This window comes from Gorilla gorilla, chromosome Y (genome assembly GCF_029281585.2).
Source record: "Gorilla gorilla gorilla isolate KB3781 chromosome Y, NHGRI_mGorGor1-v2.1_pri, whole genome shotgun sequence".
Taxonomy (NCBI): domain Eukaryota; kingdom Metazoa; phylum Chordata; class Mammalia; order Primates; family Hominidae; genus Gorilla; species Gorilla gorilla.
In genome coordinates this window covers 29,355,748-29,382,909 of record NC_073248.2, presented here as the reverse complement: position 1 = coordinate 29,382,909, position 27,162 = coordinate 29,355,748, and the positions used below count along the sequence as shown (strand labels likewise).

Genomic DNA, 27,162 nt, shown 5'->3' with positions numbered 1-27,162 from the left:
CATTAGATATGTCTGTTATTCTCACAAATTAGTTCCTTTCTTTCCAGGTATATTTTGTTCTCTGTTGTCCTTTCTCCTCATCTAAAAATGGCATATGGAAATGCTAACTGGGAAATGTGATACCACTGTGGCATAACTTTGGTTATTCTTCGAGGAAATCTGAATTTGAAATCTACACAGACATAAAACTATTCATGTTTTACTAACATTAGGTTAATATATTAAATGTTTTTGTGTTTACAGACTTTCATTGGTGTTTTACAGAAAAAAGGAAATTTTTAAAAATACAAACACATTACTGTCTAATGTAGCTAGAATCATCTGACTATATTTTGTCATTTGATTGTAGTGGATCTTGGAAGAAATCAAAGTCCAAATTTACATTAAGAAAATGGATTCTAAACAATGAAATCCTATCATTGTATGAACTACCTCATGCTTGTATATTAAAAAAAATAAAGTTTTTCTTTGAAAACTCAAAAAAGGTGCTAATATCTCAAGTCATTATGGCAGAAAGAACCATTTTCTCTTTCAGTTTGTAAACTGGAGCATGGTAGTGTACTTAATTCTATTATTTTTTCTATGGATTCATTCCTTTACAGATGATTCAGGTATAACATGCAACACTATATGCTCATATTAATTTTCATCTGCAAATAAAATTATAAAACATTAATTAGGTAATATATGAAAATAAAGTCGTTATTTATAGTTTTGTCCATCCAGTAGATGTCCCAATATATACAAGTGGAACATGTGGTAAGCTGCTGCAAGAATTGCATTTGGAATACGAAAAATAAATTAAAATAAAATAAACAGGTTATAGAAAAGATCATGCACGAGACATTATAAAACCCTCCTGGTAAATCTCTCCACACACTGCAAAAGAAGTATTGTTTTCTGTTCCAGTGAGGTACTCACCATCTTCCGTGGGCACGTAGATGTTTAAGTAAAGGCAGTCTTCATTTTGATCTTGAACATAGGTCATCAAAGTATCCAAACTGGTGGTAAACCAGATGGGCAGCATGTCATGCAATAAGAATCTTTCATCCAGGTGCTGGGGGCACACAGCAGCAAACTGAGTAGCATTTCGGATGCCAGTCCAGGAGGATGGGGATTCTGGGGGCTGAAACCGCCTCTCTCCAGTTGGGGGTGAGGCATAGGGGACCCCTAAGTACTGCTCCACTGGACCCAAGATCTCACTGGGTAACGGTGTTCTTAGGCCCTGGATTTTGCCATAATTTGTGTTGACAACTGGATACTGTGCTTGGCTGTCAGTGACGGTGAACTTGACGGCAAGAGCAGTTATCCACAGAAGAACATTGGAGTTTAACATGACACAGACAGAGGCGAACAACAAAGGGAGCCATAGCAGTCCCTGGGGATGCGACATGGTTCAAATCTGCATCCACATCCGAAGCTGTCTAAGTGAGGTGGCTCCAAGGAGACAAAGCTCAGAGGTGAGCCTGCAGAAAGATAAGTCTTTCGAAAACTCCAATGCAACCTAAAGGAGGGAGAAAGCAGACAAGAATAATGAAGCCACACAATGATCACCTAGAACACTGGCTGGCTCTTCCATGAAATCCACAACATCTCTCTGTGAAATTCCTATTCATTTGTATATGAATGTGTATAGTGCCATCTCCACATAGTTGACAATAGCAAAAACATAACTTGTCTTTATTGTTTTTTTTTTTTTACAGATGGTGTCTTGCCATATTGCCAAAGCTGCAGGGCAGTGGTGCTATCACAGCTCACTGCAGCCTCCAACTCCTGGGCTAAAGCCAACCTCCCACCTCAGCCTCCCGAGTAGCTGGGACTACAAGAATGCACCAGTATGTCCGGGCAATTCATTGGAATTTTTGTAGACATAGGTGTCTCTATGTTATCTAGGCTGGCCTAAAGAGATCCTCCTCAATCAAACTTTCAAAGTGTTGGGATAACACGCGTCAGTCACCATGCCTAGTGTCCATCACTTTTCTTAATCCTGGCTGTACATCCTATCACCAGAAACAATGCCTGACATTTAGAAAACACTCATCACGTCTGTGCTGAATGAACAAACTGACATTCAAGAATTGTACAGGTTATGTAGGTGATAATAATGACACCTACCAATTTCACTATTGTTTACCAGACGGGTTATCAAAAGAACTTTTTCTCAAATGTTTAAGGCAATTTTCACTCTTTCCTAAGGGGATATGCACACAGATCTAAAAGTTTTCCAGTAGGAGCAAAATGGAAGCATGCATCCAGGCCATCCTGTCGTTGTTATGTGAATATTTATCAGGCCACAAGGAGAAAATCATCAAATGAAAAGAGTGTAGACTTTGGACACGAATTTTCCTTGTTCTACTCAAGTGCACATATATATTTAGGCTACATACTTCACTGTTCTGAATCTCAGTTTCTTGTAAAAAAAAAAAACTCTACAAGATGGTGCATTTCAAGTACATGCTACAGTGCTGGTCTCTTGAAGACTTCTTTCATAACTAAAGGTGTTGATGCAATTATCCTGACTTTGCAGTAAACTGCTGCATGCCTGAGAGGGTATGCAGGTATCCTCTTCACCCTGTACCCCATTTAAAAATCTAAGGCTACATTTGAGTTACTTTCCCATTAAGACTGGAGTCAACTTTTAAAGGGTCACCACCTCAATTGGTCTCTACAAGGATAATATGACTATCCCTAGAGAAATCACTGCTCCTGTGACAATAAAAGAATGTTGTGCAGCAATGGACAGTATGTCAAATGATCCTCTAGGGACAGAAAACGTTTCACTAGGTGTCACAAGGAGGGTGCGTTTAGAGTGTTCTTCATCTCAAAGTCTGCAAATGTGTTTCTGAGGAATTTGTGGGTTACTCAGAGCATTTGCATCAGAAAATAGTTATCCATTTCATTTAAGTAATCAATTGAACAAAATACATCACATGGCTTTTTCTTTTTAATAAAACATATTGGAACTGGATCTATCACAGAACAATAATACCTACTGGGGGGAAATTCCATAGTACATGACATCCGGGGAAAAGTTCAACAGAGTTGGATGAAAATGCACTGAAAATCTGGATTGTAACTTTGAAAGTGACAAATAGCATCTCACCAAATGGCTGATTTAGGTGTTTGCTTCTAACTCTGAATTGTACTGTAGACAACATTTGGATGTCTGCCATGTAGCAATCCCATTTCTGAATAATTAAGAGACAGACAAGAAAAACAAAGAGGTGATGTCGTGCTTGGTTGCTTCTTTTTTTAACCAGAAGATTTTTAACTAGAGGTAGCTGTTACTTTCGGAGCCTTCCCCAAGAGAATAGGTGAGACCATCACCTTTTTTTATAACTTTTATTTTGGCTTCAGGGGTAGGTGTGCAGGTTTGCCATACAGGTAAACTTATGTCACAGGCATTAGTTGTACTGATTATTTCATCACCCAGATACTAGGCCTCATTCCCAATAAATATTTTTCCTAATCTTCTACCTCCTACCACTGCCCACCCTCCAATATGCTCCTTTTTCTATTGTTTCCTTCTTTGTGTTCATAAGTTCTCATTTCTAGCTCCAACTTATAAATGAGAATATGAAGTATGTGGTTTACTGTTTCTGCATTAATTTGCTAAGGATAATTGCCTCGAGTTCCATCCATATTCCTGCAAAGGACATAATCTCATTCTTTTATTATCACTACATACTATTCCATGGTACATATGAACCACATTTTCTTTATCCAGTCTGCCACTGATGGGCATTTAGGTTGATTCCATGTCTTTGCTATTGTGAACAATGAGGCCATCAACTTGTAATTCAGATAAATCTGTATCCTGGGAAGCTATCTCTGTGAACTGAGGGAAGCAAGTCAATCTATGCAGACTACTAAAAAGGTAAACTAGTGTGTCCCACCTGCTTCATTAAATTGTGCAGAGCAGGACAGGAGCATATATAGGCAAAGGCTGAAGAGCACAGAAGATGCCCAGTCAACGTAGACAACATGCTGACATGTTCACTACAGTCCTGCAAGAAAGACTTCTGGGTACAGGGACACAAGGTGCTATTAGCTCACTGTTAGTACTAAGTAGGCTGGCAGCAGCTCATTCAAATTCATTAGGCATCACTTTACCAATTTACTATTTGGAATTTCACATACTACCTAATTTAATCCCATGTAGCTCTAAAGAATTTGGTATTACACACTATCCCAGGTTGGGATTAAATGAGATAGTATGTAACCTCAAAGTATTGCACAGTTGCTGAAACAGACAGCTCAAGTGGAATTCAGTGGGTAGATTTCTTCCAGGTTTATAATGTCAGTTCCATGAGGAATTCCAGCCCATGCCTTAAATTCTCAAACTCAATGTGAGTGAGACTGTGACTCACATATTGGTTATGACTGACCCACCTGTATGATCAAATCCTTCCTCTGTCTAAATCTATAACCCACAAGGTCCTGATGGGCAGTGAGCGATTATAAACTAGCAGCAGACAAAGAAGACAAGCCCAGGGGCACCTGTACACTTCCTAAGTCTAAGTTAGGCATTCACAATACTCACAGGTTGAGAGCTATCTTTTTTTATTCCCTCATTTTTTGAAATTTAGAAAATTTGCAAAAAATTGCTATAGTCTGAAGCTCAGCATTGCCGCATCTCAGCACAATGATAATGATTTGCGAACCATATGATTCTTTGTTGTAGAGATGCCGCCTCTAAATTTTACGGTATTTTGCAGCATTCCCAGTTTCTACTCACTAGATGATGGTGGGACCTCCTACCCAGTTTTAACTAAGGAAAATGTCTCCAGAGAGTGCTGAATGACCCCTGGTGGCCAAAACCACCCACAAGTGAGAGTTACTTGTCTAAGCTATCAAGCATAAGATGATAGTGGCTGTGCAAATGATTAAGCATCTGTAGGTACATTTAGAGAATATAATTTAGTGCTGCCATGTATGTGTGTGTGTGTGAAACTATACTAACATATAAATTAGGGAGGATCTGGCAGGATGGCCACATATGAACAGCTCTATTCTGCAGCTTCTAGCGAGACAAATCAGAAGGCAGGTGATTTCCGCATTTCCAACTGAGGTACTCAGTTCATCTCATTGGAACTGGTTAGAGAATGGATGTGTCCCATGGAGGGTGAGCAGAAGTAGGATGGGGCACTGACTCACCTGGGAAGTGCATGGGGACAGGTACCTTCCTCCCCTAGCAAATGGAAACCATGAGGGACTGTGATATGTAGCCCAGATACTATGCTTTTCCCAAAGTTTTTACAACCTGTAGACCAGGAGATTCCCTAAGGTGCCTATACCACCAAGGCCCTTGTTTTCAAGCACAAAACTGGGCAGCCATTTGGACCAACACTGAGCTAGCTGCAGGAGTTTTGTTTTTTTTTTTCATAATCCAGCAAGACAGAACCTTTCATTCCCCTGGAATGAGCGCTGAAGCCAGGAAGCCAAGTGGTCTTGTTCAGCAGATTCCACCCTCATGGAGCCCAGCAAGCTAAGATCCAATGGCTTGAAATTCTCCCTGGCAGCACACTACTCTGAAGTCCACCTGAGACACTCAAGCTTGGTAGGGGGAGGGTTGTCTGCCATTACTGAGGCTCCAGTAGGAGGTTTTCCCCTCACAGATTAAAAAAAGCAGCCCGAAATTTCATCAGAACCCACCAGAGTGCAGCAAAGCATCTGTGGCCAGACTGCCTCTCTAGATTCTTCCTCACTGGCAGGGCATCTCTGAAAGAAAGGCAGCAGCACCAGTCAGGGACTTATAGAAAAAAACATCCATCTCTCTGAAACAGAGCACTTAGGGAAAGGGACAGCTTTGGGCATAGTTCAGCAGAATTAAACTGCTCTGAGGAGAGCAGTGGATCTCCAGGCACAGTATTTGAGCTATGCTAAGGAAGAGACTGCCTTCTCAAGTGGGTCCCTGACCCCCTTGCCTCCTGACTGGGAGACACCTCCCAGGATGGGTCGACAGACACTTTATACAGAAGAGCTCCAACTGGCATCTGGCTTGTGCCCCTCTGAAACAAAGCTTCCAGAGGAAGAATCAGGCAGAATTCTTGCTGTTCTGCAGCCTCTCCTAGTGATACTCAGGCACACAGCGTCTGGAGTGGATCCAGGAGACCCATCTCACGTGCAAAGACTCAAATAGACTCAAAATAAAAAGATGGAGGAAGATCTACCAAGCAAATAGAAAGCAAAAAAAAAAAAAAAAAAAAAAAAAGAAAAAGAAAAAGAAGCAGGGGTTGCAATCCTAGTCTATGATAAAACAGACTTGAAACCAACAAAGATCAAAAGAGACAAAGAAGGCCATTATATAATGGTAAAGGAATCAATTCAACAAGAAGAGCTAACTATCTTAAATATACATACACCAAATACAAGAGCACCCAGATTCGTAAAGCAAGTCCTTAGAGACCTACAAAGAGACTTAGACTCCCACACAATCTTAATGGGAGACTTTAACACCCCACTGTCAATATTAGACAGATCAATGAGACAGGAGGCTAACAAGGATATCCAGAAACTGAACTCAGCTCTGCAAAAACCAGACCTGATAGACATCTACAGAACTCTACACTCCAAATCAATAAAATGTCTATTCTTCTCAGCACCACGTCACACTTATTCTAAAATTCACCACATAATTGGAAGTACAGCAGTCCTCAGCAAATGCAAAACAACAGAAATCACAATAAACTGTCTCTCATACCACACTGCAATCAAATTAGAACTCAGGATTAAGAAACTCACTTGAAACTGCACAACTATTTGGGAATTGAACAACTTGCTCCTGAATGACTACTGGGTAAATAATGAAATGAAGGCAGAAATAAAGATGTTATTTGAAACTAGTGAGAATAAAGACACAACGTACCAGAATCTGTGGGAAACATTTAAAATGGTGTGTAGAGGGAAATTTATAGCACTAAATGCCCACAAGGGAAAGCAGGAAAGATCTAAAATCGACACCCTAACATCAGAATTAAAAGAACTAGAGGAAGCAAGAACAAATTCAAAAGCTAGCAGAAGGCAAGAAATAACTAAGATCCGAGCAGAATTGAAAGAGATAAAGACACAAAAAGTCCTTCAAAAAATCAATGAATCCAGGAACTGGTTTTTTGAAAAGATCAACAAAATTGATAGACTGATAGCAAGACTAATAAAGAAAAAAAGAGAGAAGAATCAAATAGATGCAATAAAAAAAGATAAAAAGGATGTCACCACTGATCCCACAGAAACACAAACTGCCATCAGAGAATACTATAAACACCTCCACACAAATAAATTAGAAAATCTAGAAGAAATAGATAAATTCCTAGACACATACACCCTCCCAAGACTAAACCAGGAAGAAATGGAATCTGAATAGACCAATAACAGGCTCTGAAATTGAGGCAACAATTAATAGCCTACCAACCAAAAAAAGTCCAGGACCAGACAGATTCACAGCTGAATTCTACCAGAGGTACAAAGAGAAGCTGGTACAATTCCTTCTGAAACTATTCCAATCAATAGAAAAAGAGGGAATTCTCCCTATCTTATTTTATAAGGCCAAGAACTTCCTGATAGCAAAGCCTGGCAGAGGCACGACAACAAAAAAGAGAATTTTAGACCAATATCCCGGATGAACTTTAATGTGAATATCCTCAGTAAAATACTGGCAAACTGAAACCAGCAGCACATCAAAAAGCTTATCCACCACAATCTAGTTGGCTTCATCCCTGGGATGTAAGGCTGGTTCAACATATACGTTGAACATCATCCATCACATAAACAGAACCGATGTCAAAAGCACATGATTATCTCAGTAGATGCATAAAAGGCCTTTGACAAAATTCAACAGCCCTTCAAGCTAAAAATTCTCAATAAGCTAGATACTGATGAAACATATCTCAAAATAATAATGAGGTATTGATGAAACATATCTCAAGATAATAAGAGCTATTTTTTACAAACCAGAATGGGCAAAAACTAGAAGCTACATTCCTTTGAAAACCAGCACAAACAAGGATGCCCTCTCTCACCACTCCTATTCAATATAGTGTTGGAAGTTCTGGCCAGGGCAATCAGGCAAGACAGATAAATAAAGGATATTCAATTAGGAAATGAGGAAGTCAAAATTTACCTGTTTGGAGATGACATGATCATATATTTAGAAAACCCCACTATCTCAGCGCCAAGTCTCCTTAAGCTGATAAGCAACTTCAGCAAAGTCTCAGGATACAAAATCAATTACATACACCATTCACAGACAAACAGAGAGCCAAATCATGAGTGAACTCCCATTCACAATTGCTACAAAAAGAATAAAATACCTAGGAATACAACTTAAAAGGGATGTGAAGGACCTGTTCAAGGAGAACTACAAACCACTGCTCAATGAAATAAAAGAGGACAAAAACAAATGGAAGAATATTCCATGCTCGTGGATAGGAAGAATAAATATCATGAAAATGGCCATATTGCCGAAAGTAATTTATAGATTCAATGCCACAAGCTGCCAATGACTTTCTTCACAGAATTGGGAAAAGAAAAAAACTGCTTTAAAGTTCATATGCAACCAAAAAAGAGCCTGCATTGCCAAGACAATCCTAAGCAAAAAGAACGAAGGTGGAGGCATCACACTACCTGACTTCAAACTATACTACAATCCTACAGTAACCAAAATGGCATGGTACCGGTACAAAACAGATATGTAGACCAATGGAACAGAACAGAGGCCTCAGAAATAACACACACATCTACAACCATCTAATCTTTGACAAACCTGACAAAAACAAGAAATGGGGAAAAGATTCCCTATTTAACAAACAGTGGTAGGAAAACTGGCTAGCCATATGTAGAAAGCTGAAACTGGATCCCTTCCTTACACCTTATACAAAAATTAATTCAAAATGGATTAAAGACTTAAACGTTAACCTAAAACCATAAAAATCCTAGAAGAAACCTAGACAATGCCATTGAGGACAAAGGCATGGGCAAGGACTTCACGACTAAAGTACCAAAAGCAATGGCAACAAAACCCAAAATAGACAAATGGGATCTAATTAAACTAAAGAGCTTCTGCATGGCAAAAGAAACTACCACCACAGAGAACAGGCAACCTACAGAATGGGAGAAAATTGTTGCAATCTACCCATCTGACAAAGGGTTAATATCCAGAATCTACAAAGAACTCAAAGTCAAATTTACAAGAAAAAGCAAACAACCCCAACAAAAAGTGGGCAAAGGATATGAACAGACACTTCTCAAAAGAATACATCTATGTAGCAACAGGCACATGAAAAACTGCTCAACTTCACTGTCATTAGAGAAATGCAAATCAAAACCACAATGAGATACCATTCACACCAGTTAGAATGGCAGTCATTAAAACGTCAGTGAACAACAGATGCTGGAGAGGATGTGGAGAAATAGTAACACTTTTACACTGTTGGTGGGAGTGTAAATTATTTCAACCATTGTGGAAGACAGTGTGATGATTCCTCAAAGATCAAGAACTAGATTTACCATTTGACCCAGCAATCCCATTACTAGGTATATACCCAAAGGATTATAAATCATGCTCCTATAAAGACACATGAACACATATGTTTATTGCAGCAGAATTCACAATAGCAAAGACTTGGAACCAACCCAAATGTCCATCAATGATAGACTGGATTAAGAAAATGTGGGACTTATACACCATGGAATACTATGCAGCCATAAAAAAGGATGAGATCATGTCCTTTGCAGGGACGTAGATGAAGCTGGAAACCATCATTCTCAGTAAACTGTCACAAGGACAGAAAACCAAACACCACATGTTCTCATTCATAGGTGGAAACTGAACAATGAGATCATTTGGGCACAGGGCAGGGAACATCACACATGGGGGCCTGTCAGGCACTGGGGGGCTTGGGGAGGGATAGCATTAGGAGAAATACCTAATGTAAAGGATGAATTGATGGGTGCAGCAAGCCAAAGTGGCAAATATATACCCATGTATCAAACCTGCAGGTTGTGCACATGTACCCTAGAACTTAAAGTAAAATAAATAAATAAATAAATAAATAAATAAATAAATAAATAAATAAATAAATAAAACTGGGCAGCCATTTGGGCAGACACTGAGCTAGCAGCAGGAGTTTTTTTTTGTTTTTGTTTCTGTTTTTTGTTTCTTCTGTGCCCCAGTTCTGCCTGGAACCGCAGTGAGACAGAACTGTTCTCTCCCCTGAAAAGGGGGCTGAGGTCAGGGAGCCAAGTTGTCTTGCTTAGCTGATCTCGCCCTCTTGGAGCCCAGTAAGCTAAGATCCAATGGCTTGAAATTCTCACTGCTAGCACAGCAGTCTGAAGTTGACCTGGGACACTTGAATGTGGTGCAGGGAGGGGTGTCTGACATCACTGAGGCTTCAGTAGGCAGTATTCCCCTCATAGTGTAAATAAGCCTCCGAGAAGTTCAAACTGGGTGGAACCCACCACAGCTCAACAAAGCTGCTGTAGCCAGACTGGCTCTCTATACTCCTCTGGGCAGGGCATCTCTGAAAGAAAGGCAGCAGCACCAGTTAGGGGCTTATAGATAAAATTCCCATCTCTCTGGGACACAGCACCTGGAGTAAGGGATGGCTGTGGGTGCAGCTTCAGGAAACTTAAATGTTCCTACCTATGGCTTGAAAGAGAGCAGAAGATCTCCCAGCACAGAACTTGTGCTCTACGAAGGGACAGACTGCCTGCTCAAGTGGGTCCCTGACCCAGGTGCTTCCTGACTGAGAGACACCTCCCAGCTGGGTTCAATGGACACCTCATATAGGAGAGCTCTGGTTGACATCAGGTGGCTACCCCTCTGGGAAGAAGCTTCCAGAGGAAGGAGAAGACAGCAATCTTTGCTGTTCTGCAGCTTCTGCTGGTGATAGCCAGGAAAACAGGGTCTGGAGTGGACCTTCAACAAACTCCAGCTGACCTGCAGCAGAGGGGCCTGACTGTTAGAATGAAAACAAACGAACAGAAAACAATAACATCAACATCAACAAAAAAGACACCCATGCAAAAATCCCATCTGAGGGTCACCAACATCAAAGATCAAAGTTAGATAAATCCATGAAGACGAAAAATAAAACAGTTCAAAAATTCTGAAAATTCCAAAAACCAGAATTCCTCTTCTCTTCCAAAGGATCATCACTCCTCACCAGCAAGAGAACAAAACTGAACAGAGAATGAGTTTGACAAACTGACTGAAGTAGGCTTCAGAAGGTGTGAAATAACAAAATCCTCTGAGCTAAGGGAGCATGTTCTAACCCCATGTAAGGAAGCTAAGAATCTTCATAAAAGGTTACAGGAACTTCTAGCTAGAATAATCAGTTTAGAGAAGAATATAAATGACATGATATAGCTGAAAAACAAAGCACGAGAACTTCCTGAGGCATACACAAGTACCAATAGCTGAATCGATCAAGGGAAAGAAAGTATATTAGAGATTAATGATCAACTTAATAAAATAAAATGTGAAGACAAGATTACAGAAAAAATGACTGAAAAGGAATTAACAAAGCCTCCAAGAAATACAGGACTATGTGAAAACATCAAACCTATGTTTGACTGGTGTACTTGAAACTGAGTAGGAGAATGGAACCAGTTAGAAAACACACTTCAGGATATTATCCAGGAGAACTTGTCCAGCCTAGCAAGAAGTCCAACATTGAAATTCAGGAAACAAAGAAAACACCACAGAGATACTCCTTGAGAAGAGCAACTCCAAGACAAATAATAGTCAGATTCACCAAGGTTGAAACAAAGGAAAAAATGTTAAGGGCATCCCGAGAGAAAGAGCAGGCTACCTACAAAGGGGAGCCTATCAGACTAACAGCAGATATCTCTGCAGAAACCCTACAAGCCAGAAGAGAGTGCAGGCCAATATTCACCACTCTTAAAATAAAAAATAAATAAATAAATAAATAAATAAATAAACAGAATTTCACATCCAGACAAACTAAGTTTCATAATTGAGGGAGAAATAAAATCCTTTACAGAGAAGCAAATGTTGAGGGATTTTCTAACCACCACGACTGCCTTTAAGAGCTCCTGAAGGATGTACTAAATATGCGGCAAAAAAAAAAAAAAAAAAAAAAAGATATCAGCTACTGCAAAAACTACCAAAATGCCACTGCAAAAACTCCCAAAATGTAAAGACTAATGACACTATAAAGAAACAGCATCAACTAATATGCAAAATAATCAGCTATCATCATAATGACAGGATCAAATTCACACATAACAGATTAAAATTACATGTAAATGGGCTAAATGCCCCAATTAAAAGACACAGACTGGCAAACTGAATAATGGGTCAAGACCCTTTGGTGTATTGTATTTAGGAGACCAATCTGACAGGCAAAGTAAAACATAGGCTCAGAATAACAGAATGAAGGAATATTTACCAAGCAAATGGAAAGCAAAGAAAAGTAGGGGTAGTAATCCTAGCCTCTGATAAAACAGACTTTAAGCCAACAGAGATCAAAACAGACAAAGAAAGGCATCAAATAATGGTAAATGGATCAATGCAACAAGAAGAGCTAACTATCATAAATATATATGCACCCAATACAGGAGCACCCAGATTCATAAAACAAGTTCTTAGAGACCTACAAACAGACTTAAGTATACTCCAACACAATAATAGTGGGAGATTTTACCACAACACTGTCAATATTAGACAGATCAATGAGACAAAAAATTAACAAATATATTCAGGACTTGAACTCAGCTCCGGACCAAGCAGACCTAAGAGACATCTATGGAACTCTTCACCCCAATCAACAGAATATACATTCTTCTCAGCACCACATCACACTTATTCTAAAGTGGACTACAAAATTGGAAGTAAAACACTCCTCAGCAAATGCAAAAGAATGAAAACCATAACGAACCATCTCTCAGACAACAGTGCAATCAAATTCGAACCCAGGATTAAGATACTCACTCAAACCCACACAACTACATGGAAACTGAACAACTTGCTCCTGAATGACTACCAGGTAAATAAGGAAATTAAAGCAGAAATAAATAAGTTCTTTGAAACTGATAAGAACAAAGACACGATGTACCAGAATCTCTAAGACACATTTAAAGCAGTGTTTAAATGGAAATTTAGAGCACTAAATGACCACAAGAGAAAGCAGGAAAGATGTAAAATCAACACCCTAACATTGCAATTACAAGAACTATTCAAGCAAGAGTAAACAAATTTAAAACCTAGTGGAAGACAAGAAAGAACTAAGATTGGAGCAGAACTGAAGAAGATAAAGACATTAAAAAAACACTTCAAGAAAATCAGTGAATCAAAAAGCTGATTTTTGGAAAAAATTAACAAAATAGATGTATTGCTAGCCAGACTAATAAAAAATAAAAGAGAAAAGTATCAAATAGACACAATAAAAACATTAAAGGGGATATCACTACTGATCGCACAGAAATGCAAACTACCAACAGAGAATACTATAAACACCTCTACGGAAATACCAAAAGAAATGGATAAATTCCTGGACACATACACTCTCCCAAGAATAAACCAGGAAGAAGCTGAATCCCTGAATAGACCAATAACAAGTTCTGAAATTAAGGCGGTAAATAATAGACTACCAAGTGGAAAAAGCCCAGGACCAGAGAGATTCACAGCTGAATTCTACCAGCAATACAAACAGGAGCTGGTACCATTTCTTCTGAAATGATTCCAAACAATAGAAAAACAGGGACTCCTCCCTAACTCATTTTAGGAGGCCAGCATCATCCTAATACCATGAACTGACAAAGATACAACAGAAAAATGAAATTTACGCAAATATACCTGATGAACATCAGTGCAAAAATCCTCAATAAAATGCTGGCAAACCAACTCCAGCAGCACATCAAAAGGTTTATCCACCATGATCAAGTCGGTTTCATCCCTTGGATACAAGGCTGGTTCAACATAAGCAAATCAATCAACATAATCCATCACATAAACAGAAACAATGACAAAAAAACATGTGATTATCCCAATAGATGCAGAAAAGGCCTTCAATAAATTTCAACACAACGTCATGCTAAAAACACTCAATAAACTAGTTATTGATGGAACATATATCAAAATAATGAGTGCTATTTATGACAAACCCATAGACAACATCATACTGAATTGGTAAAAGCTGGAAGCATTCCCTCGGAAAACCGGCACAAACAAGGATGCCCTCTCTCACCACTCCTATTCAACATAGTATTGAAAGTTCTCGCCAGGGCAGCCAGGCAAGAGAAAAAATAAAGGATATTCAAATAGCAAGAGAGGAAGTCAAATTATCTCTGTTTCCAGATAACATGATTGAATATTTAGAAAATTGCATTGTCTCAGCCCCAAATCCCCTTAAGCTGGTAAGCAACTTCAGCAAAATCTCAGGATACAAAATCAATGTGCAAAAATCACAAGCATTCCTATACATCAATAGTGGACAATCAGAGAGACAAACCATGAGTGAACTCCCATTCACAGTTGCTACAAAGAGAATAAAGTACCCAGGAAAACAACTTACAAGGGAAGTGAAGAACCTCTTCAAAGAAAACTACAAACCACTGCTCAAGAAAATAAGAAAGGACACCCACAAATGGAAAAACATTACATGCTCATGGATAGGAGAAATCAATATTGTGAAAATGGCCAAACTGCCCAAAGTAGTTTTTAAATTCAACGCTATTCTCATCAAGCGAACAGTGACTTTCTTCACAGTATTAAAAAAAAAAAAACTACCATAAATTTCATGTGGAACCAAAAAAGAGCTTATATGGCCAAGAAAGTCCTAAGCAAAAAGAACAAAGCTAGAGGCATCATGCTACCTGACTTCAAAGTGCACTACAAGGGTACAGTAACCAAAACAGCACGGTACTGGTAAGAAAACAAACATATAGACCAATGGAACAGAACAGAGGCCTCAGAAATAACACCCACATCTACAACCATCTGAACTTCAACAAATCTGAAAAAAAACAAGCAATGAAGAAAGGATGTCCTATTTAATAAATGGTGTTGGGAAAACTGGCTAGCCATATGCAGAAAACTAAAACTGAACCCTTTCTTAACACCTTATACAAAAATTAACTCAAGATGGATTAAAGACCTAACCATAAGAGAAAAAATCATAAAACTAGAAGAAAATGTAGGCAATACCATTCAGGACAAAGGCATGGGCAAAGTCTTCAAGACTAAAACACCAAAAACAATTGAAACAAAGCAAAAATTGACAAATGAGATCTAATTAAAGAGCTTCTGCACAGCAAAAGGAACTATCATCAGAGTTAACAGGCAATGGGAGAAAGTTTTTGCAATCTAGCCATCTGACAAAGGGCTAATATCCAGAATCTACAAGAAACTTTAACAAATTTACAAGAAGAAAACAAACAACCCAATCAAAAAGTGTAAGGTTTATGAACAGATACTTCTCAAAAGAGGACATTTGTGCAGTCAACAAACATACGAAAAAAAGCTTATCATCACTGGTATTAGAGAAATGCAAATCAAAACCACAATGAGATACCATCTCACCCCAGTTAGAATGGCAATCATTGAAAGTCAGGAAACAACAGATGTTGGAGAAGATGTGGAGAAATAGAATGTTTTTACACTGTTGGTGGTAGTGTCAATTAATTCAACCATTGTAGAAGACAGTGTCATGATTCCTCAAGGATCTAGAACTGGAAATACCATTTAACTGAGCAATCCCATTACTGGGTATATTCCCAAAGGATTATTGATCATTCTATTATAAAGACACATGTACATGTACATTTATTGCATTCCTATTTGCAATAGCAAAGTCATGGAACCAACCCAAATGCCCATCAATGATAGACTGGATACAGAAAATGTGGCACACATACACCATGGAACACTATGCAGCCATAAATAAGAATGAGTTAATGTCCTTTGCAGGGACATGGATGAAGCTGGAAATGATTATTCTCAGCAAACAGAGGATCAGAAAAGCAAAAACCACATGTTCTCACTCATAAATGGGAGTTGAACAATGAGAACACATGAACATGGAGAAGTGGAACATCACACACTAGGGCTTCTCGGGGGATGGGGTGCAAGGTAAAGATAGCATTGGGACAAGTACCAAATGCTTAAAGGTTTTAAAGGCTTAAAACCTAGATGATGGGCTGAAAGGTGCAGTAAACTACCATGGTACATGTATACCTATGTAACAAACCTGCATATTCTGCACATGTATCCCAGAACTTAATGTATAATAAAAATAAATAATTAAATTATTCGACAACTTGTAAATTTTTAGCATTGCAAAAAATGTTGATATTGATAATATCAATATTTCTTATTGTTATCAGTCAAATGTACATTATCATCATTAAAGAATCTCTGTAAATTTAACCAGCCAACATCCTTGTGGGCAAAAAATAAAAGATCTCCCATGTGAGTTTCACAAACTAAAATGGATTTCACAAGGGATGAAACGTGGTTATTCATAGATCAGTTGATAGAGAGATTTTTAATTTTCCTAAGATAAAAAGGAGATGCCACAAATCATTTCTAAAATTTTTAATGGATAAAAAATATTGATAACAAAGGTAAAAACTAGCTTCACTGTATATTTATATGTATATGTATGTGTGTGTGTGTATATACATATATATATATATATGCTTTGGGAATGAAGAAGGATTATATGGCATGTCCTCTCTGCAAAGACTGCATAAAAAAAAACCTCAGAATGGCATTTTTGACCAGTTCATAAATTGATTGGGTATTTTAAATCATCCTCTGCAGGGAAGTTATTGTGACTCAGGTTGTAATTACAGCAAGGCTCACACTATTCAAGCCTATCATAATATAATGTTCAGAACAAAAACTGTAATAAATTTCTTCCAAAAGTATGAATTCCTCAAACTGAGATTGGTTTAATTTTAAGATACATATTTAATTAAGGTGAGCCCTGATCATAGGTATTTTGGTATTTGGGTCTTATCATGAATAAAATCAGATATCCTGGGTGTTTATGGCCTTGCCTTTCAAAGGCTTGGAATATATTAGAAAATAGGAAGCTTCGTAATTGCATTAAAAAAGTAAGATAAATGAGAAAGAGCACCCTCCCCTGTGTTTTACTTACAGACACACTGAAGGTCTGGGCCCACTGAGATGTCTGCTGTCAGGAGGTTTCTGAGAACAAGAAGCACTTGAGACATCTGCTTCCATCTCACATTCATTATGGAGCATCCAGAAAACAAAAGCAACAGAATCTGATCTTTGCCCAAATAACTGGGCTTGAACAACAATCCTTCTATGCTGTTCACTGGCAAAGTCTAGAATAGCTATTCCCAGAACTATGCAAGCTACAGACATCTCTGACTTCCCTCTTCTTTCATTTCTAGAGAAGACAACATTTTAGGGTACCTGAGTGGGATGTGACTTATCTTTTTTTTCTGAACCCCAAAGCTCTCTGCTGTTACCTACATGGATGCCCACCCTCAACACATGGCCATGAATGCATGCACACACACCTCCTTCATCCCTGCTTAACATGCATCCAACACCAGCAATCTGCCAATTCATCTACTTTTGTATGTGTACATATTTTAATATTCTCCTCTTTATTTCTTGTCCTGTTTAAAGGAGATTACAATCTAATCTGTCTTTTGTCATATCTTAAAGAGTTCTTTGCAGTCATCTATGCAGTTTCTATAAAATTTAGAAATCAAATCTCATTTCAAAATCCACCATTTTGTACCAGAGAAATGCAAATCAAAAACTCACACCAGTCAGAAAGGCTGTTCATAAAACATCAAAAACAACAGGTGTCTTAGAGGCTGCAGAGAAGAGAAGGCTACATATACTGTTGGTGAGAATGTGAATTAGCCATTGTGTAAAACAGTATGGAGATTTCTCAAGGAACTTAAGAGGAACTACCATAGACCTAGCAATCCCATTAACGGTTATATATATATATACGAAAATAAATCATTCTAACAAAAAAGACAAATGCACATGTATGCTAATTATAGCACTATTCACAATAGCAGACATGGAATCAACCTAAGTGCCCATCAATGGTGGTTTGAATAAAGAATATGTGATGCATACATACCATGGAATACTATTCAGCCATAAAAACAAACAAAATCATGTCCTCTGCAGGAACATGGATGCAGCTGGAAGCCATTATCCTAAGTAAATTAATGCAGAAACAGAAAGTTAAATACCACATGTTCTCACTTATAAGTGGGAACTAAACGTTGGATACTCATGAACATAAAGCAATAACAGAAACTCAGGACTACTGAATAGGGGTGACAGAGAGGGTCAAGTTGGAAAACTACCTATTGTGTACTATGCTCCATAGGTGTATGACAGAATCATCTGCACCTCAAACCTCAGCACCATCCAATACACCCAGAGAAAAAAACTTACACTCATACCACATGAATCAAAAAAAATGTTAAAATTATAAAAGCTTGTCAAATAAATATTGAATATTTTCAAGGTAATAAATAAATAAAATGTTATTGGAATACACACAAAAAAATGAACCACTGTGAACCATTAGCTTTACTACATATTAAGTAATTGGAGAGTAAAAACGTGGCCAGGCATGGTGGTACATGTCTGTAATGCCAGGTAATTGGGAGGCTGAGCCACAAGCATCACTTGCCCAGGAGTTTGATTTTAGGCTAGGCAACATAGCAAGGCCGCTCTTAAAAAGATAAGGAAGACACCAAATATATTATCTTCAAGATGGTCTTGCACCATATTGCAGTTTAAGATATCAACTCCATCACCTCCCTTTCCATTTCTATTCTTCCACTGAAGTTTAATGCGTCAGGAACATGCATGAGCCATGATGGTAGAAACCAGAATTTTCAGCAGGGGACTTAGCAGAACCCAAACTATACCCAAGGGTAGAGTTAATCATTTATATGTTACCAAGACTGATTGGATAGGAAAATATTCCATAGATAGGAAAGGCCAAATACACCATTAAGAATAGAGCATACATCTTTCTAGGGCAAACTATGTGGACAGTAAGATCCTACACTGACCAAAGAAATAAGACAACAGCAAAACACAGAAGTTGGCTTAGTCCATTCAGGCTGCTGTAACAAAATATCATAGCCTGGGGTGAGTGTCGGTGGGGCGGGTGGTGGTGGGGCTTATACACCATAGACATTCATTGCTCACAGTTCTGGAGACTGGAAATCCGAAATCAAGATATGGTAGATTCAGTGTATGGTGAGGGCCCAATTCCTAGAGGGCTGACTTTTCCTTACGACTTTGGAAAAGGGGGGAGGAGCAAGTTAATCTCCCTGGGGTATCTTTTAAAATGTAATTAATGCCATTCATGTGGCATCCACTCTCAACATCTCGTCAGCTCCAAAGCCCCTACCTCCTAGCACCATCACTTTGGGGTTACAATGTCAACATGTGGATTTTGGAAGGACACAAGTCTTCAGATCATAGAAGTATCCCATAAAGATCACTGCGCTTAGTAACGGCACATAGTGGGGTTAAGAATGAGTTCCTGCCCGTGAGAAGCTTAAATTTTCATGACGGTATCTATCCCTACCTGTGATGCTTTTTTTCTTAGTATTCATCATCTGCATATCTAAAGCTAACACAAGCAAATAATAAATGCTTGCTAATGCTTGATTTTCTGTGTCAAATGTTTTCCAAACACAATATCTAAATCTAAATCAAATAATTTGCAGATTCTCTGGGCTTTGTGTTCATCTGTCTCACCAAACTCAAAGTCATATATATTCTCAAGGTCATGGAAGCACACACGTGTAGTGCCAGGTGACAAAATGGTATGTGCCACCATGCCTGTACTGCCATGACTATCTTGTCTTCAAGAATATAGTCAGATAGATATCTTATGGTTCTCCTAAAAATCTCATTCTCCAATCCCCCAAACTGCTTAAACAATTTTGTTTTATGTTTAGATAACTAGATCATTATATTTTTAGTCATTCAGCCTACACTCAGAGCCATCTTTGGTGGTTGAGTCCTCCACCATAAATCCATATCAAGGAAGAAGTCCTCACATCTACAGATAGCCTCAACATAGGACAAGAGGCTCAATGCCATTTATTATTGGTGAAATGCAGATGAAATCACAATAGTATTAGTAAAAATTTGATACAATGATATCAACTACTGAAGAAAGATCTGGAGCAACTAGAACTCCCATGCAATGATGCTGAGCCTCTGTGCAACCCCACTGCAAAACAATTTTAAATCACATTGGAAAGTAGAAGATACAGAAGCCTATGGTGAAAGTAGACACACACACACACACACACACACACACAATCCATCCTCTATAGGGTTTCTAAAATATTTGCATCAGAAAATATGTATAGAAATGTCTATTGCAGCCCCAATATTTTTTCTTCAACTTTTATTTTAATTTTCAGGGTAAATGTGCAGGATTTGTAGGTTTGCTACACAGGTAAACATGTGCCATGGTTATTTGCTGCACGAATCAACCCATCACCTAGGTATTAATCCCAGCATCCATTAGTTATTCTTCCTGATGTTCTCCCTCCTCCCAAATCCCCAGACAGGCACTTTATGTGTTGTTCTCCACCCACATGTGTTCACATGTTATCATCGTTGAGCTGCCACTTATAAGTGAGAACATGCAGTGTTTGGTTTTCTGTCCCTGCATTAGTTTGCTGGGGATAATGCAACCCAAATTGTAATTGCAAAAAAAGTTACGACAATCCAGATATCCATAAATAGGACAATGAATAAATAAATGTTGGCATATTAAAGCAGAAAGCTTTACACAACAGTCAAAAATGAATAAAATACAGATATATGGACCAAAATGGGAAAACCTCAAACATAAAAGCCAAGCCATAAAACACTACAAATAGTGTGATTTTCATTTACATAAGGGTAAAACTAAGCAATATATTGCTCAGAACTATGTTTGTCCTGAAATAATATAGCAAGGGCATTCTGAAAACCAAATCCTGAGGAAGTACATTTCTCTGCGAGGTAGGAGACAGGAAGCAAACTCACATTGATATACAAAAACAGTGGGAATGCTCTTTCCTGGTCTGTCAGTGAGTACAATACTATGTATCTGATTATTTTTTACTCTTTAAGATGATTATCTGTGTATACGTTTTGATTCAGGTTTTGTGACTGTGATTATTTTATAATGAAAATTTAATCAAAAGATGCTCATCTGTATAGGTTTTCTTACTCAATGACTTTATTTTCCCATGTGCTACCAAAATATCTTGGATTTAAAAATTGAAGAGAAAATCTATTTCTCCATGATTATGCGACAAGCCCAACGCAACACACCCAAGGCAACAGACCCACGTATTAGGCAGAAAAGCCCCGGGATCCTGCCAGCCATGGCCAGCAGCCAGGGAACTTGAGCCACTATAGCCGTGGTCACTAATTAGCCAAGTGCTCTCTGGCCCATCATACAGTGGCCTGGACTTCATCTCCTTCCACTGCAAAACAAGGGCTTGTACCAGTGACCTCTTTTTTTTTAACCCCCTTATTTGAGACCAAGTCTAGCTCAGTCGCCAGACTGAAGTGCAGTTGCTCGATCTCGGCTTACTGCAATCTCTGCTCCCAGGTTAAAGCGATTCTCCTGCCTCAGCCTCCCGAGTAGCTGGGACTACAGGCACATAACACTGCCGAGCTAATTTTTGTATTTTTGGTAGAGATGGGGTTTCACCATGTTGGCCAGGATGGTCTCAATTTCTTGACTTCGTGATCCGCCCGCCTCAGCCTTCCAAAATGCTAGCATTACAGGCGTGAGCCACAGCACCAGGCCATGCCAGTGACATCTTAAGATGCTTTCACCACCAAGACGCTCTGACACCTCAGGCTGTTATCTCCAAAGCCGACTGTAGAGGCAGTATAGGAGCCCAGTGGGAACAGAATGTCCTTCTCTGCAGTAGGAAAGCATAAGGTAAGTGCTGCAAATCCCTACTGCAGAAAATAGCAGGATTTAGTGAGCCAGAAACAGCGAAAGTCAATGCAGCCTTCCAGCCTATCCTTTAAAAATATGTCTTCCAGGCCAGGTGTGGTGGCTCACGCCTGTAATTCCAGCACTTTGGGAGGCCTAGGTGGGTGGATCACGAGGTAAGGAGTTCGAGACCAGCCTGGCCAACATGGTGAAACCCTGTGTCTACAAAAAAAAAAAAAAAAAAAAAAAAAATTAGCTGGGTGAGGTGGTGTGCACCTGTAATCCCAGCTGCTTGGGAGGCTGAGACTGGAAAAACGCTTGAACCCACAAGGGGCAGATTGCAGGGAACCCAGACTGCATCACTGGGTGACATCATTCTAGGTGACAGAGTGAGACTCTGTCTCAAAAAAAAAAAAAAAAGAAAAAAAGAAAAATAGCCTTCCAGTTGCCTTCAGGGAGACAGAGAATAGAATGATGGTTACCATAGGCTGGGGAGAGTAATGGGAGGGATAGAGAAGTGGGGATGGTTAATAGGCACAAAAATATAGTGAGACAGAATGAAGAAGATCTAGCATTTCATACCACAATAGTGTATCTGCAGTCAACACTAATTTACGGCATATTTTTAAATAACTAAAAGTATAAATGAAAGCCTGTAAAACAAATAAACGATAAATGCTTGAGGTGATGTGTACCCCATTTATTTTAATGTGATTTTTATCATTGTATGCCTATATCAAAATAGCTCATATAACCCACAAATATATACACCTACTAGGTACTTGTAAAAATAAAATGTTTTCCAACACCACACAATCTATATTAGCAGGCTGTAAACATGGCACCAGATTTTTGTTTATTTGAATTGTACATGAGGATTTGAAATGAGTATTTACTTTTTCCCCAGAATTCACTGTACTAATCATACTATAAAAATAGTCTTCCTTCTTCTCATACATATTTCATGAAAGTTTGTACTTAACTTATTATATATCAAATTATAAAGTAGATTTTAATATATGCATACATGTCTTCAAACTAACCTGCTGTGTATATATATATAATATACAGAATAATATGAAACATATTCATATTATTCTATTTATATAGAATAAAATAAAACATTATTCATAGGAGCTTAATAGCCTAATATTTTGCTTGGTTATTTGAATAAATATTTTATATACATAAGACATAGGAGCTTAATATTTTTCAGTTGCTTAGTTTGGAGAAATACTGCATATATGTACACACACACATATATATATACAATAGATACATGAAACAGGAGCTTAATTGCTTGGATATTTTGGTTATTTGCAGAAATATATATTATATATATAACATAGGAGCTTAATATTTCAGTTGGTTAGTTTGAAAAACTGTTTTATACATAAATATGTGGAAAGAGCAAGAGGGGGGAAGAGAGAGAGAAATTGACAAATAGTTTGGATATATACATTTTTGGAGGTTAGAGAGATTTATATTATATATAGAATACATTAAAGCTTATATTATCCATGTAATTTCATGTGTGTGTGTGTATAAATATATGTATTCAAACTAACCAAGTGAAATATTAAGCTATTAAGCTGCTTAGGTTCAGGAATTTTTCCTACTCCATTCCCTGAAAATGCCATGTTCCATGCTTCATGCTGCAGATAATCAATACTACCAGTTGTGTATGATGCTGACCATCTGTTTTTGGAGAGATGGTCTGACACAAGAGCAAAGTAAATAACAACAGGCTCAAATGCACTATAACAGGCACAAAAACACGTACTCCTGAATGTATTATGTGTCTGGGAGGTAGTATGGGGCAGAGAATTTGTGCAGTTTTACGACTATGATTCAAAGCCTGACTCTCACTTTAACTCCAGTCAGTTGTACACCATTGTGATGGTTAATGCTGAGTGTCAACTTGATTGGATTGATGGATGCAAAGTACTGATCTCAGGTGTCTCTGTGAGGGTGTTGTCAAAGGAAATTAACATTTGAGTCAGTGGGCTGGGGAAGGCAGACCCACACTCAAGAGGGGTGTGCACCATCTCATCAGCTGCCAGAAATTATAAAGCAGGCAGAAAAACGTGAAAAGACTAGACTGCCTTACCCTCCAAGACTACATGTGTCCTCCTGTGCTTGATTCTTCCTGCCCTGGAACATCAGACTCCAAATTCTTCAGCTTTGGAACTCTAACTGGCTTCCTCGCTCCTCAGCTTGCAGATCGTCTACTGTGTGGGACCTTGAGATCCTGTGAGTTCATACTGCTTAATAAACTTATATATATATGGACACACACACACACAAATATACATGTGTATATATATATAAAGAGGAATTTATTATATATGTATATATATAAACACTACTCTTTATCACTTATCACTAATAGGATATATATCTGTGTGTGTGTTTATATATACTATATATAAATATATATTTTATATATTTTGTTATATTCATATACATAATTTATATATATTTATATAAAAACATATATATTATCTATATAAACACACATACATATATCCTATTCGTTGTATGTATATTTATATATCCTTTACACACACACAGACACACACACACATATATATATGTTATGGTAAGGGTTAGCGAGAGAGAGAGATATATATATATATATATATATATATATATATATATATATACACATCTCCTATTAGTTCTGTCCCTCCAGAGAACCCTGACTAATAGAACCATCAATGTCTCCATCACTTACTTGTTAGATGGGTAGAGTAGCGGAGTAGCAGATGTAATTCAGGGATATTATTGAGAGGTGACAGCATTGCTGGCAGTCCTCAGAGCCCTTGCTTGCTCTTGGCACCTCCCCTGCCTGGGCTCCCACTTTGGTGGCATTAGAGGAGCCCTTCAGTCCCCCCACTGCACTGTGGGAGCCCTTTTCTGGGCTGGCCAAGGCTGGAGCCCACTCCTTCAGCTTGTAGGGAGGTGTGGAGGGAGAGGCGTGAGCGGGAACCGGGGCTGCGTGCTGCGCTTGCAGGCCAGCTGGAGTTCCGGGTGGGCGTGGGCTTGGCGGGCCCCGCACTCAGAGCAGCCAGCCAGCCCTGCTGGCCCCAGGCAATGGGGGACTTAGCATCCGGGCCAGTGGCTGTGGAGGGTATACTGAGTACCCCAGCAGTGCTGGCCCACCGGCGCAGCACTCGATTTCTAGCCGGGCCTCAGCTGCCTTCCCACAGGGCAGGGCTCAGGACCTGCAGCTCACCATGCCTGAGCCTGCCACCCACTCCATGGGCTCCTGTGCAGCCCGAGCCTCCCTGACGAGCACCACCCCCTGCTCCACGGCACCCAGTCCCATTGACCACCCAAGGGCTGAGGAATGCGAGCGCATGGCTCAGGACTGGCAGGCAGCTCCACGTGTAGCCCTGGTGCGGGATCCACTAGGTGAAGCCAGCTGGGCTCCTGAGTCTGGTGGGGACGTGGAGAGTCTTTATATCTAGCTCAGGGATTGTAAATACACCAGTCAGCACCCTGTGTTTAGCTCAAGGTTTGTGAGTACACCAATCGACACTCTGTATCTAGCTGCTCTGGTGAGGACGTGGAGAACCTTTATGTCTAGCTCAAGGATTGTAAATACACCAATTGGCACTCTGTATCTAGCTCAAGGATTGTAAATAAACCAATCAGCACCCTGTGTTTAGCTCAAGGTTTGGGAATGCACCAATTGACACTCTGTATCTAGCTGCTCTGGTGGGGCCTTGGAGAACATGTGTGTGGAAACTCTGTATCTAACTAATCTGATGGGGACATGGAGAACCTTTGTATCTAGCTCAGGGATTGTAAACGCGCCAATCAGCACCCTGACAAAACAGGCCACTCAGCTCTACCAATCAGCAGGATGTGGGTGGGGCCGGATAAGAGAATAAAAGCAGGCTGCCCGAGCCAGCATTGGCAACCCACTCGGGTCCCCTTCCACACTGTGGAAGCTTTGTTCTTTCGCTCTTTGCAATAAATCTTGCTACTGCTCACTTTTTGGGTCCACGCTGCTTTTATGAGCTGTAACACTCACCATGAAGATCTGCAGCTTCACTCCCGAGCCCAGCAAGACCATGAGCCCACCTGGAGGAACGAACAACTCCAGACGGGCTACCTTAAGAGCTGTAACATTCACCGCGAAGGTCTGCAGCTTCACTCCTGGGCCAGCGAGACCACAAACCCACCAGAAGGAAGAAACTCTGAATACATCTGAACATCAGAAGGGACAGACTCCAGACACGCCACCTTAAGAGCTGTAACACTCACCTTGAGGGTCCACAGCTTCATTCTTGAAGTCAGTGAGACCAAGAACCCACCAATTCCAGACACATTTTGGCGACCACGAAGGGACTTTTGCCTATCGCTGAGCGGTGTGACCATCGCCTATCGCCAAGCGGTGAGACAATCGCCAAGCGGTGAGACCATCACCTATCGCCAAGCAGTGAGTACCATTGGACCCCTTTCGCTTGCTATACTGTCCTATCTTTCCTTAGAGTTTGGGGGCTAAATACCGGGCACCTGTCGGCCAGTTAAAGGTGGCTAGCACGGCTGCCAGACTAAAGACACGGGTGTCAGGCTTTCTGGGAAAGGGCTCTAACAACCCCCAACTCTTTGGAGTTAGGACCATTGGTTTGCCTAGAACCAGCTTCTGCTTTTTCTGTACTTCTGGGCTGAGCCAAGGGTCGACAGAGAGGAAAGCCATGCAGCTCCGGGGTTCCAACAACACGTTGGTTGACCCTGTGGCCATGAGCGGAACTCTCAAGCATGTCGCCCAAACGAGACTCGCCTATCTATATTATCTATATTGACCCTTGCCCTCTGGGTCCCAATGCGTGCCAGACAAACTTCCTTTCGCCTCTCTTCTGAGTCTAGACCCGCTTCTAAAAATTGCTACCTGCCTCTGGTGCTTTTCTTGTTTCTTCTATAAGACTGACTTCTAGTATAAACTCCAGGACTCTGTTACCTTCTTTAGGCACCCGGGCTCACCAATCAGAAAGATACAGTTATTGCCCAAGGCCCCATCATAGTGGGGACTACCTGGAATTTTAGGATCCCTCCTCAGACTAACAGGCCTAACAAAAGTTATTCCTGAAGCTAGGATATGGGGAGCCTCAGAAATTGTATCCTTCCTATAAGTGAGGACAAAAGGTGTCACTCTTCCAACCCTGAAGATCCCTTCCCTCCCTCAGGGTATGGCCCTCCATTT

General features: G+C 39.6%; 1 protein-coding gene across 11 annotated transcripts in view; it reads right to left on the bottom strand.

Moving 5' to 3' along the window:
• Positions 1-27,162, bottom strand: part of NLGN4Y (neuroligin 4 Y-linked) — a 323,530-nt gene that overhangs the window by 223,183 nt on the left and 73,185 nt on the right. For 8 of the 11 annotated variants that reach the window (XM_055377278.2, XM_055377284.2, XM_063703361.1 and 5 more), the window contains one exon: positions 922-1,504. In XM_055377278.2, coding sequence (XP_055233253.1) covers positions 922-1,393 — 472 coding nt within the window. In that variant the 5' untranslated portion in view covers positions 1,394-1,504. Of the gene's footprint in view, positions 1-921; positions 1,505-17,123; positions 20,285-24,057; positions 24,294-27,162 lie in introns of those variants that run through there. The other 3 variants (XM_063703362.1, XM_055377277.2, XM_055377279.2) reach the window with 3 other exon arrangements.